The 14741-nt window shown below is 38.2% G+C and overlaps 1 protein-coding gene across 4 annotated transcripts in view; it reads right to left on the reverse strand.

Moving 5' to 3' along the window:
- The window catches only part of LOC136826186 (phospholipid-transporting ATPase VD), a 173108-nt gene that overhangs the window by 88782 nt on the left and 69585 nt on the right, over positions 1-14741 (reverse strand). For all 4 annotated transcript variants that reach the window (XR_010849580.1, XR_010849581.1, XM_067083280.1 and 1 more), the window contains exons 2-4: positions 8744-8966; positions 6981-7321; positions 2445-2611 (exon numbers count right to left, since the gene is read on the reverse strand). Coding sequence is in view for 2 of the 4 variants with exons in the window: in XM_067083280.1 (XP_066939381.1) it covers positions 2445-2611; positions 6981-7321; positions 8744-8939 (704 nt within the window). In the remaining 2 variants the exon portion in view is untranslated. The remainder of the gene's footprint in view (positions 1-2444; positions 2612-6980; positions 7322-8743; positions 8967-14741) is intronic.

A 14741-nucleotide genomic window follows, 5' to 3' on the forward strand; every position in this document is an offset into this window, starting at 1 on the left:
ACAGATAGGATTAAAAAAAAAAAAGAGCGCCGAATTGTCTTCGGCGCAATCGAGTTTTCTGTACTGCGTACAATCAAAGCCACCGACAGTACCTGTTATCTTTCGGTGGTCTCGGTATAATGCTGTATGAGCCGCGGCCCATGAAACTTTAACCAAGGCCCGGTAGTGGCCCGTCCCATAATGTTGTCAGAGGCACGATTATGGCTAATTTTAACCTTAAATAAAATAAAAACTACTGAGGATAGAGGGCTGCAATTTGGCATGTTTGATGATTGGAGGGTGGATGATCAACATGCCAATTTGACAAAGCCGGCACAAGAGTTTTCTTTTGCAGATAGCTAACAATTGCAATTTAAGAACTTACTCGTTGCAACAAAATAAAGGTGTCATGTCCACAGAAGCGACATATTGAAGTCTATGAAATCAACTCAAAGTACAAATTTATTTCTGGTGATAGAAATTCATTTCTCGATATAATGTGGTTCGGATTCCACAATAAGCTGTAGGTCCCGTTGGTCGATAACAAATTGGTTCTTAGCCACGAAATAAATAATTAGTAATCCTTCAGGCCCAGCCCTAGGAGAGCTGTTAATCAGCTCAGTGGTCTGGTTAAACTATGGTATACTTACCGTTATTTATTGAAATTACAGCACATAAATTTGGGTTTCATAACCTCACTATACAATAAATACTGAATAACGAGTGATTTTTCTCCGACTTGTGGACATACAGACTGTATTGTCACAGCTTATACGAGATGCATTTTCAGTTAGACTGTGTCTACTGAAATTGTTTATAATATACAGATGAAATACGCCATTTCTTACGAGACATATTTGTGACTTTTACCATGGACTCGTGTTTCACTACCTTCTCAACATATCAAGTCTCACGTCCGGTACCATGGCTACCGGCTTGAATCCATAGGCCTTGTTATTTAAAATAAATCATTAACGAAATTATACGAGTAGATTACCACTGCAATTACATAACCAGTCACTAAGTCTTAAACTTCCCTATACGTTACTCAGCATATAGGTCTCAGATCTGTGCGCCTCTGAGTAATGTGCATGCATGCACGTATGTTGATCCACGTGTGTGTGTGTGTGTGTGTACGTTTATGTAGGACCATTTGTGTGTGCAATATGGAAACGCCGTATGTCATTCCATGTGCGAGTGTTTAAAAAAAAAGAAATCTTGTTCTATTCAAAAAGGAGTTCTAACTGAGAATGGAACATAGGAATATAGAGTTTAGGCCAAAAGGCTAAGCACTGGGACCTATGAGGCCATTCAGCGTTGAAAGAGAAATTGAGAGTAAAAGGTTACAAAGGCGTAACAGGAGGAAACCTCAAAGCAGTTGCACTATGAAACAATTGTTAGGAGAGGGTGGATAGCGAGATGGAAGAAAGAGAATATAAACGGAGACACAGTAAAAGGTATGAAAGGAGTTGCAGCCAGGGGCCGAAGGGACGCTGCAAATATCCTTAAGTAATGCCTACAGTGCACCACGTAAGGTGCACTGATGGTACTACCTCTACGGAGATTAACTAAGAATGTCCCTGCAGAAAAATATCGTAGTTTTTATGGTGAGCCACGCTCACTTCGTTCGTAATAATGGAGTTGCGATGAATCATTCACTAAATGACAGTGATGCTTTACCGTCACTAACAGTAGCTGTCATAGTGATAGTGTTTTCACTTTGAAGGGGTATTTTTTTTCTTTTGATAGAGGCGTTCGTGCTTGAAGAGCACCGATAACAGATGACGTTCATGAAGTCTCTCTGTGCGCAGCAAAGCGTCCTTTTCGTGTTCGATGCTCCAAAATGCTTAAGAATTTTGTTCAATTATCAAGGGCTGAATTGAAGAAAAAAATTAAAAAAGCAATATCTTTGTGACCAGAAAAAATAACTCCATGAAAAAAACAAACTCGTAAAAAGTATTATTATTGTTAACTGAAAAAATATCTCCATCAAAGATCAGAAAAACAAAACATTATTTAGGTCAAACGAAAACTATACCTCCACCTTCTTAGCATTTCATTTCTCTCCTAGAATTTGGGATCATCACACGGCCCCCAGCTTCTATTACCAAACAAATTTAAATCAACATCGTGTTGGAGAAAGAATGAGCATGCACACAGCAGCGGTAAAGTTGTAGGAATTTGTCTTTGAAACGGCTCCTCGCATACGTGGAAGCGATACTGTAGTATTAGTAATAGTAGTAGTAGTAATAGTGAGGATTAGCCATTGTAACGGCTCCTCGCATTCGTAAAAAGTATACCATAGTATTAGCAATAGTAGTAGTAATAGTGAGGATCTGCCTCTGTAACGGCTCATCACGTAAGTGGAAGCCACAGTACAGTATACCATAATATCACTAATTAGTAGTAATAATCATGAAGTTCTGCCTTTATAACGGCCACCCATACATCCCCATCTTACTCACCTATGAAACTGCTCGAAGAGATTCTTGGGAATGAAGGAGAGCAGCGTGTACTTGGTGGTACAGATTCGGTTGTCCGGGTAGGCCCCGTTCGGGTGCTCGCTCCGGGGTACGTGGGGCGGCACCACGTGGTTGGGCACCAGGACGCGCGTTCGGGATTCCTCGGGAACCTGAGAGAGCGACAAACAAACAAAAAGAGAGTGTTAGTGAGACGTCAAACAGAACGGTCACGTTGCCCGCGGTCGTCTGCGACGTAGGGTGACGATGATACGATAATGCGTTCAATGGTGGTGTGCTGGTTTCGTCTATTTGTAGGTAAATGCTGATATGCAAATTAAGAATAAGCTTGTTCTATTTATAAATATATGAGAGATTACCAAGTATAACAGATCACATAAACCAGTCCAGAAAAAAACATGAGGAAAAAACGTAAATCACTTTTATCTCCCCAAAGTTTCATAAACTTCATAAGCATATTAGATCGGTGACACTTACCCGATAAGTAAAATAACTATGTTATCTTCGTTCTAATCTGTGACTTTTGAAGAAGCAGATATATCTATAAAAAAAATTTTTTGCCCAACTTTGCCAAAATTAACAAAACTTAAAAAAAAATTAGCATTACAGAGAAAAGTGTGTGTGTGTGTGTGTGTGTGTGTGTGTGTGTGTGTGTGTGTGAGAGAGAGAGAGAGAGAGAGAGAGAGAGAGAGAGAGAGAGAGAGAGAGAGAGAGAGAGAGAGACCCAATGAACAACGAATACTGTCATTCACCAGACAATAGACTATTACTACAGCAGAATTCAAGCTTAAAAGGTCGTTCCGACAATGGGTCAGGTCAACACAGGTCATGGTAAAAATACATTGTACAGGAGGCCAGTATCAAGCCTAATTTTTCCCAGTGTCTTAAAAGTCAACCTCTCTAAATTCAGGTCAAAACAGAACACAAAGGAATACGGTCAGCATAAAGAAGAAGAAAAAAAGGATTTCATCCACTTTTTTATCTGATAAGAAAGAAAGCTTACACGATTAACCGGATCTCGCAATATACTGAGACGCAGTTAAGAGGAACTTTCTATTTTCCAAGATCGAGACAAGTAAAAGAAATGACAGTTACTCTATACTGACCCTATCTCACGCAGTCACAAAATGACATTCGCCTTTCTGCAGTCAAAAGGCACAATTGTAATGTTGACGCAAAGCTGTCAATCATCACAATAATGGACGGAAATTTATTTTAGTACAAGAAAGAATTTGCTATAAATAAAGGCTTTGGGCTGCTCATAGTCTTCAGTGGCCAATGTAAACTTCTAAAGATAAATTTAAAAAGTAAAAATTGCGCCGACGTTTCTTCTTCGGCGCAATCGAGTTTTCTGTACAAACGCAACAGCGTATAATCAAGGCCAACGAAAAGAGATCTATGTTTCGGTGATCTCGGTATAATGCTTATGAGCCGCGGCCCATGGAACTTGAACCACGCCCGGTGGTGGCGTGTCGTATATCGTTGCCAGAAGCTCGATTATGGCTAACGTTGACCTTCAATAAAATAATAACTACTGAGGCTAAAGGACTGCTATTTGGTTATGCTTGAAGATTGGAGGGTGGATGATCAACATACCAATTTGCAGCCCTCCAGCCCCAGTAGTTTTTAAGACCTGAGGGCGGACAGAAAAAAGTACGGACGGACAGACAAAGCCGGCACGATAGTTTTCTTTTACAGAAAACTAAAAACTAATGCACAATTAGGATGTTAACGCAAAGCTGCTGTAATCATTAATATACTAGATGGAAACTGGGATACGAAAAAGTAGAAAGTGGTATAAATACGAAGACTTCAGATTGCTCTATGTGTTTCAATTGTCAGCATACACTCTCTACTTTAAGTACGAAACATCAGGCCACTCGCTTATAATATCTCAAGGAGGAACGTACGTATTTATGTAACAGATTAACTGTTAAATGCAACTAACTGAAACTCTGCCTTTTGTATAACTGACTCTAGATAATATAGTTCTGTTTTTGGATCAAAGTGGGTCGATAAGGTAGGTCAAAGTAATATTTATGTACCTTTAAAAAGACAGGTGTCTATAACCCCCCGATCCCATCAAGAACTAAACTGCGACCTTTGCGGTTACGTAACGGCCACGTAACACTTTGTCCAGACAGCTTAAGCAAAACTGATTAATCTTGAAAGGAGCGAATGGCGTGCTACATCACGAGTGATGGTTACGCAAAGAAGGTACAATACCGTCGGAGATACAATGACATTATCAGCTCATAACTGAACAATCGGACCGTATGACTTTTTTCATAATGAATTTGAGGCATCAACTATGTTAAGTGTGTTTTATCTTTAGACAAATGAGCATCTTCGGCCCTCGGGCTAAAAACAGCAACGGATCGATACCAAGATCTCTTGAAAACGTCTGGTTCCTCTCTCTCTCTCTCTCTCTCTCTCTCTCTCTCTCTCTCTCTCTCTCTCTCGTTCCTTGCCTTCTAAAAATTCTCATTTTCATCTTAATCGAATTCATATTTTCTTTACCTTACATTCCCCATTCAGTGACATTGTTAAATGCTTTCCAGATTGTTTTTGCAAATGCTTCAACTTCTCTTAAAAATATTTTCTAGTGTTTATATACTGTTTCCAATTCGACCTTTAAGGCTGACTTTTGCTTCCTTGAAATATAATCTTTTTCAATAAATCTTTATTTCTGAAAAAGTACAATTTTTTATCAGCATAATTGGTCTATACCTGTCAAGAATTGAAAGGAAAAAAAATTGGACAAATTTAGCATGAAATAGGTTTAGGAAAAAGGTCGCTCTGAAATCTCATATCGAGGTAATTACTGTCTAACAACAACAAAATTTATAAGAACTACTGCGCGTCTAAGCGAAGGTCACTTGCTAGAAACGACTTGCCAAAAAAATCGACCCATATCTGCGGCAGCCAAATCGTACTTGAAAATTGGTTTAACAAAATAAATGGAGAGGCGAAGATTACCTTCGAGTCTTTGCGACGGGTCGGCATAAAGCCACAAGGCGCTTTCAAGGGCCTTATTCTGGTGGTCACTTTGCCACTGGCCGATATTCGCCTCACCACCATTTCGTACGAGGCAGAATTGAAATACATGATTGCGGCGAAGTTTATTGATTGATGCGAAAGAGATGATACGCGCTGGCCTCGGTCAAGTCTAGTTCAGGATCCATATTCTTTTTGCTTTCCAACCATACGGGAGGCCTTAGCTATAGTTTGTCACATGAACTGGCGTCAAAACCTTGAATAAGGCGAGAATTTCTTTCACGCCAGATTTTTTCTGTTTGGTGGCAAAAACACGACAAAAAAAAATCCTTTAATCTCCACTACTGGGATTCAGGTCTAAACCTTGGAAAATTTACTGTCTTTCCTTCCTTACAAGGAACCGAAGTTCCTCTCAAAAAATCACCAAACAAAAAAATTGTATTATGACCTCTGAAAATGTTCACGCCACAACCTTGGACAAAGCAATCTTTTCTTTTCTAAAGGGAAGCAACTCGACAGAAATTCACAGATGACTGATGTCAAGATAATCAGAGCGAGCAGTCTCTCAAGTCTTCTTCCCGATACTAGCCACAGGAATTCACGTCACAAAACCTTGATTGTTATTATTATTACTATTTTCGCTTCCACAGAGACGCAATAAAAGGCAGCAACTTCAACCACCAGGAATCGCCAACTAGACTGAGATCTGCTATGAGGCATACTATTCTGTCACTAAAAGGTCCACCTTCAAAATGTCAAGGACGAATTGTTAAAAAGATTCGGGGAGCATAGAACCCTTTGTGACTAAGAGGTTGGGGAGAGAGAGAGAGAGAGAGAGAGAGAGAGAGAGAGAGAGAGAGAGAGAGAGAGACACACACACTGTCATCGCACTGCTATCCATTTGCGACTGTGTTTTATGAGCACTGCTACCCATCACGGTGATAGATTGGCAAAGGGGACTTTACGAATCATTTCTGATAGTCCTCCTCCACCTATAACTTACAAGAGTTTTGCTACAGCATTCCTATGCATTTTCGTTTGTAAGGGACAGCAAAACGACACTGACAACTATTTATGATTATGGAGTGCTAGCAAAGTGCTCGACATTCGTTTATGTCTGAGGAAGGGACGTAACTTCTAAAGGAATTGCCAGTGTTTATAAAGGTAATGTCACTCATTCGTGAGAGAGGAGTTTGAGCATAAGAGTGTATTGCTATGGTGAGGGAAAGGTTAAGAATGACGTAAACGGAGAATTAAATATCAGATTCTCTCTCTCTCTCTCTCTCTCTCTCTCTGGAACTATAACATGCATAGAGGTGTGTTGTAAAGAGGAATAAAAAAAAATAACCTGCTCACATAATTCCTAATAAAACTGGAAAACCATAAAAACTGCTGACATAAGCAATTTTCAGGATAAAAAAAAAAACTGCTGACATAAGCAATTTTCAGGATAAAAAAAAACCTGCTGACATAAGCAATTTTCAGAAGATAAAAACGTATTTTTCTGACAAAAAACCCCATTACCTTTTTCCAGAACATCATCTTCTGCAGGAGGGTCCTGCGCTGTTGCCGGATGGTGTAGAGGGACTCGGACCTGGAGGCCTGGCGGGAGTGCCCCTTGGGGAAGGTGGAAGACCTCATGGGTGTCTTCTTCTGCTCCCTCTCCTGGTGCCCCGCCGGCAGGATGAAGTCCGTTTTGGAGCCGTATCTCCTGTGGCCTCGCCCGCCCTCCACCAGCTGCCCGTGTGAGAAGGTCCTCTGGTGGCTCTTGCCCAGGCGCCCCGCGGCACCGCCACCACCAGCCGTCATGCCCATGCCCGCGCCCATCCCTCCGCCCATGCCCACCGGCATGGTGCCGCTCATGCCTGTGGGGACGGAGGAGGAAGACATGAGGAAAGAAATCTGAACTTCCCTTTGTTAAGGAAACAGGACGTTAATCTCTCTCTCTCTCTCTCTCTCTCTCTCTCTCTCTCTCTCTCAAACCTTCCTTGAGAGAGAATAGCACTTTCACCAGTTTTCCTGTGTATTGTATCCAGCTAAACAAAACCTATCACAACAGCTTTAACGTCGAAAATATTAGTTCATTCCCCGCTTAACTTTATTCTTCCTTAAAATGTCTATTTTTTTTTTTTTACATTGTACGAACTGCCACTCTTTCTTTGCTGTTATATCTGATCATACTGAAAACAAAACTAGTTATTGCTGATATTTTGCTTATTTTGCAGAACCTTAGGACATACAACTGAACATACAACAACGAAAAAAAATTAAATAAATAAACCCTTTCCTTAACAAGAGAATCCTCATGATTTAAAAAAGGTTAATCCCTTAGTAATCTCTTCTCTCATACTAAACGCCACAACATTACAAGACCCAGGTAGTGTGACGTCACAGCCTCATCAAACTTCACTAGCCGAACGACGCAGGGATATACCAGGACCCACTATACTATCACCATCACGCCACGTACCCCTCCGTTACTCGATCTGATGCCCTGTCATCAAAAGGACTTTCACCCAATATCCGGTTCCGCGCCCCGTTACTAAGCTAAACAGTCTTTCTTTCAATCTTCTTGTTTCCGAGAGCCTAATGCCCAGTAGAAAGGGGTAGCGCCAACAGTGCACCTCACACGGCGCACTGTAAGGTTTATTTTAGCTCAGCGCCGAGTCCCTTTGGCCCCTAGCCGCGACGCCTTCCAGTCCTTTTACTTTACCTCCGTTCATATTCTCTTTTTTCCATGTTCCTTTCCACTCTCTCCTAACAATTGTTTTCAACATTTTCAGAGCTGAATGACCTCATAGGTCTCAGCGCTTGGCCTTCGACCTACAGTCTGTATTCCAGTATTCTATAAGACTGAGAAAATAAATGAGAATAACTTGTGATCCTATAATATAATAAATCATGTACTTTTAATATATCTACAGCGGGATTCTTTGTAAAATAGAAGCTAAATAGAACAGAGGTTTAAAGATTAAATGTATGGCAGTCTGTATCAAGAACTATTATATTTACAGGTTAAAGCATCAGAACCATCAAGATGATGATGATAACTATCAATAATTATAACACCATCATCAATAATTTTTAATAATTAAAGCATCAATAATAATAATAATAATAATAAAAATAATACAAGCATCTTAGTTAACAGTAACTAACCAACAATGCCGTTTACTAGTTAAAGCATTAAAATAATAATAATAATAATAATGTTTAAAATAAAAATAATACCACCATCAATATTGACGTCTAATAGCTTTATAATCATAATTAATCAGAACACCCACCTTGATCGAGGGTGGGCGGATCCCTGTTGATCATGATGCCGCAGTGCGAGGCGCTGCGGGCGTGGCTACGCCGCCCGACGGCGGCGGCATCCCCGCCCACGGCCGAGGCCCCGGCTCCCGGGCCGGCCTGACCGTGGGCGTAAGCGTAGGCGTTGCCATCACCGTATCCACCGGCGCCGCCAGAAGTTCCACTCATAGTCTTGCATCGTCACTCCATGCAACCCTGAAATGAATGAGTGAATGATGAATACGGTGAATGAGTGGTGAATAAATGTGAATTGTGAGTTATGAGGAATGAGTATGAGTTACGGCTCCGATCTTTAGCTGTACAAAAATACTTTAAAGGTATGTTAGTTAAGTGAATAAGTGAATGTGATGAATCAAGTGAATGATGAATAAATATGAATTGTGAGTTATGATGAATGAGTATGAGTTACGGCTCCGATCCTCGGCTGTAGTACAAAAATACTTTGAAGGATTGTTAATGCTAGTTATATTTGAACTTATTCAGAAATAAAAAAATACGATGAAAAAGTGAATGAGTGATGAATAACGTGAATGATGAATAAACATATTATGAGCTATGAAGAAATAATGAATTAGCAAAACTTTAACGCGCTGAAGGACTGTTAGTTATGTCAGATATATTTGAACTTATTCAGATTTTAAAAATGCGATGAAATAAATCGATGATGGATAAGGTGAAAAAGCAATGAATAAATATGAATGATGAGCAATGATGAATGAATATGAAACACGACACCGATCCTATGCTCTACAAAAAACAAAAATGTTTAAAAGTTACGTTACTCAACAGAAAGACGATGAAGTAAGTGAATGATGGATAGGATGAATGGTCGATGAATAAATATGAATTACGACCTACGATGAGTAAATAATGAGTTACGGCTCCGATCCTATCTTATACAAACATGCATTGAATGAATGTTATGTGTGTTAGCTGCATTCTCAACTATTCAGATTCTGGTCTCCAAATATTAAATCGAGGAGCCAATTCATTCCCCGCTCTCTGCTGGCGTCTCCTGAATCTCAGGTGTATTACGTTTTATCTCCAATTCCCTCATTTCTTCATCTATCGCCTTTTCCTGTTACTCTTCCCTCATATTTATTTATCTCCTTTTCCTATAAGTGTCCCGTCATTCGTTCATTTCATCACGTTTTCCTATTACTACACCGCCATTCGTTTATTTATCACATTTTCCTATTATCTCTCTCTCTCTCTCTCTCTCTCTCTCTCTCTCTCTCTCTCTCTCATGTTAACTCTGCCCATAAGAGTTTTTAGCTGACGATTTCAAGAAAACAGAGGAAAGACCGTAAAGAAATTAAAGTTATAAGTGCAACTATCCAAAAGGTGAACAATGTGATCGACAAAACAAGTGAAAACAACGATATTAGGCACTGCAGCCCTTCTATAAATAAAAAAGCGCCCAATCTATTATTCGGTATTATCTTTAAAAATGCAATAATACTTGATAGATATCATGGAACAACCTTAAAATTAAATGAGATACCACCAATAATTGAAATCCTTCGATCTAGCATCAAGTCTTTATTTGACACATGAAAAATACAAATTTTGTAAACAGTGGTTATGCGACAATATAAAAGCTGGATAATTAAGTCTCAATTAAATAAAAATAAACTAGATAATTAAATCTCAATTAAATAAATAATTCTCAAAAAAAAACAATCGTAAGTTAATAAATACAATAAAAATAAAGTCGCCATGAAAGCTCTTTCGGAGAAGAATTTCAGTACAAAATAACAAAATCACCAAAAATTTAAAATATTACACACTCAAAATCGTTATCATTTAAGCCATGTGCGCAAATGAAACCAAATTCACAAGGATATAAAACATCAGTGAGGAAGAAAAGTTAAAACACGATTATTAGAAAAACTATGAACGTTACAAGAAAAATTTAAACTAAGAATATTAGCTAACATTGCAACCGCCTACGAAAAGACAACGTCAAACAACGTCCGTCACTTCCCAAATTGTCAACAAACGAAATTCTTTTGAAAAGTCAAATTTGCAACAGACTAAAATGTAAAAAAACCTAATATTCAATCAAACGAATTCAGGTACTATCAATACTTAAACCCCTCTAATAACAAAAACAATTTCCGAAAGATAAGACATCAGGTGATATGACTTCTTTTAACATTCAATTTTAATCTCTCCAGGTACTGACAACACACATTTAGAGATAAATTGCGATATGACTGCATAATCAACGTTCAATCTAATATTTCTAGGTAATGAGAGTAATGTGCCGAATTTGGCATTTGACAATAGGCGTTCAACCCTTCGTAGTTTTTGTCATTTAAATGCAACCTTGGGTCAGGTCGAAAAAAAAATAATGTTGACGTGAATACGTTTGCGAGCATAAACATGCATTCATTAACGGGACAAGGTCTCTTAATATACATACTAAATTAGTTTCCAAAACGAGAGAGAGAGAGAGAGAGAGAGAAAAGAGAGAGAGAGAGAGAGAGAGAGAGAGAGAGAGATATTCCTATATAGTATATAATGGTTCTTAATTAAATAAATACATATATTCATACGCACACATATATATGCTTCATATATATATTATATATGTATGTATATATATACTGCACACACACATATATATATATATATATTAATATATATATATATATATATATATATATATATATATATATATATATATATATATATATATATATATATATATATATATATATATATATATATATATATATATATATTATATATATAATATATATACATATACATATATATATATATATATATATATATATACATATATATATATATATATATATATATATATATATATATATATATATATATATATATATAAAGATATTACCCAATGCGTGACCAATCTCATTCCCCAAATTCTTCGAAAATATATCAAACAAACACGTTCCACTGCGGCTTCACTTACTGAATAGCTACCTTTACAGGATTAACTGTATTCGAAACGCGTTCTCGCAAAAGGGAAATGAAGAATAGTTTCAATTTTTCCAATTTTGCAAAAAGCCAGTAACCGTAGCCCAAGTCATGACTAGTGTGAGGACAACTCATGAGAGAGAGAGAGAGAGAGAGAGAGAGAGAGAGAGAGAGAGAGAGAGAGAGAGAGAGAGAGAGAGTGGAGGAAGAGGAAGTAAGGGAGGAGAAATGGAAGGGTGAGGAGGGACGTCTTTCAGCATTCCTCAAGTCACTGCACTTCCTGGAAACAGGTCGCCTTCTCTCTCTCTCTCTCTCTCTCTCTCTCTCTCTCTCTCTCTAACTCTCTTAGGTGATCTCTCTCTCTCTCTGTTTCTCTCTGGAAAGAATGGAAGATTCTCTCTCTCTCTCTCTCTCTCTAACCTTTAGTGATCTCAGTGAGCCAAGCTGTTTCCAGGAAGCTGGAAAGAATGGAAGATTACTTCAAAAGTATCAACATATGTAAGTGTATTATATATTTATCATTCAGTATAGGCTATTCCGCGCATGCGCAGTAGTAGTACTCCACATATGAAATGCTGTGGTTTGTATACTTTGTATACTTTGTAAAATAATTACTTCTAAAATGTCATTATGTATACGTATATATATTTATTACATGTATGTTTGTATGTATTTATTATATGTATATATACATATATATATATATATATATATATATATATATATGCATTTATAGTATATATATATATATATATATATATATATATATATATATATATATATATATATATATATATATATAACACAAATACATTTTATATTTAGTGCTCAACAGCTCAATCACCCACAAATTCGCTAATATTACCAATAACTTCACAGACATGAAAATGGAAAGGACAGAGCAATTACCAGATAACAAAATACATCTCAAATTTATCGCTCATGAATAATGCACAACACGTACATAATTTGGCACAATCATAAATCCTTGGTTCCATCTGGGTTCCCTTTAGAACCTTCAGGCATTAATTGACTAAATATTTTCGTTTCCAAAGCGTTGGTGGCCTCGCTGCTTCCTGTAGCGTTTGCATGCTTGCTCACTGTTATTTAACAAAGGCTAATTTCTAGATAATTATGGAAACAAAAGGGTTTAATACGTGTAAATGCATTGTTATCAAAGCATACTACTTGTAAAAGTAAACTGTTGCGATGGCTTTGTCTGTCCACCTTCACATCTTAAAAGCTACTGAGACTTGAGGGCTCCACATTGGTATTTTTATCATCCACCTTCCAATCATCAAACATACCAAATTGCAGCCCTCTAGCCTCGGTAGTTTTTTATTTCATTTAAGGTTAAAGATAACCATGATCGTTCTTCTGGCAACGCTATAGGACAGGCCAGCACGGTCGGCCGAGAGTTTCATGGGCCGCGGCTCAAAGCATTATATCGAGACCACCGAAAGATAGATCTATTTTCGGTGGCCTTGATTATGCGCTATACAGAAAACTCTATTGTGCCTAAGAAACTTCGGCGCATTTTCAACTTCCTATTCTCTTCGTTGAGGCTTGAACTTCTGGGTTATTAGGTTAACAAATAAGAATCATAAGCAAAAGAAATCTTCAGTCAAAATATCTCATGCATGAGTAAAACGTCCCCCGAGTAAAAGACCACAGGAAATAAATCGTGTAAAAAAAACTGTCACTGATAGAACATTCTTGCATGTAAGACAATTTTCAGTAATTGCATCTTGAGAGAGAGAGAGAGAGAGAGAGAGAGAGAGAGAGATTCACAGAACAGAGAGTGAGAGAGGAGAGAGAGAGAGAGAGAAACTCAGAGAGAGAGAGAGAGAGAGAGAGAGAGAGAGAGAGAGAGAGAGAGAGAGAGAGAGAGAGAGTTATCAGGACACTCAGTACGAGGTTTGTAAATTAAAAACTGGGAATTAAGAACTGTTAAATGAGAGAGAGAGAGAGAGAGAGAGAGAGAGAGAGAGAGAGAGAGAGAGAGAGAAATTCCCACCACTTACCGCGAGAGGATTGGGAATTAAGAACTGTTAAATATGAGAGAGAGAGAGAGAGAGAGAGAGAGAGAGAGAGAGAGAGAGAGAGAGAGAGAGAGAGAGAGACGATGTTCTACCTGAAACTTCATCACGACCCTTCTTCTGAATATCACGATTTTACTCAATTTTGATCATATCTGATAACCGATTCGAGACGCCTCTCCCTTACTTCGGTACTGGTTTTTCAGTAGCCGAGAGAGAGAGAGAGAGAGAGAGAGAGAGAGAGAGAGAGAGAGAGAGAGAGAGAGAGAGAGAGAGAGAGAACTTTTCTCAAGACTACATCGGCGATAAATTAGTACCTATATGAAAATACCATTAAACCTAGAGAATCTCAGCCAACTTGATGATAATTGCATCATACTGAGAAAACGCAAAGAGAACAAGGTTTTCAGTAAACCAATCCCTTACAACGCTTAAAGACATCAACAATCTAATATAATGATAACCCAATATAAACAGGATTTGGCGGTGAAATATTCATAAGCAAAATAACAACTGACATACAATACAATCTTCGATTAAATCTTACAAACAATAAAAATAAAACTACAGCAGTTAGTAACAGATAACTGCAAAGATTATCAAACACCATCTTGGAACCAAAGTCAGTGGGCTGCAATAGCTTCAATAAAAACAAAAATGCGCCGAACTTTCTTCGGCGCAATTGAGTTTTCTGTACAGCCGATACAGCGTATAATCAAGGCCACCGAAAATAGATCTATCTTTCGCTGGTCTCGGTAAACTGCAGTATGTACCGTGGCCCACGAAACTTTAACCACGGCCCGGTGGTGGCATATCCTATATCGTTGCCAGAAGCATGATTTTGGCTAACTTTAAAACTTAAAATAAAAACTACAAAGGCAAGGGAGTTGCAATTTGGTATGTTTGATGATTGGAGGATGGATGATCGACATATCAATTTGCAGCCCTCTAGCCTCAGTAGTTTTTAAGATCA

Source organism: Macrobrachium rosenbergii, chromosome 1 (assembly GCF_040412425.1).
Source record: "Macrobrachium rosenbergii isolate ZJJX-2024 chromosome 1, ASM4041242v1, whole genome shotgun sequence".
NCBI classification, from domain to species: Eukaryota; Metazoa; Arthropoda; class Malacostraca; order Decapoda; family Palaemonidae; genus Macrobrachium; species Macrobrachium rosenbergii.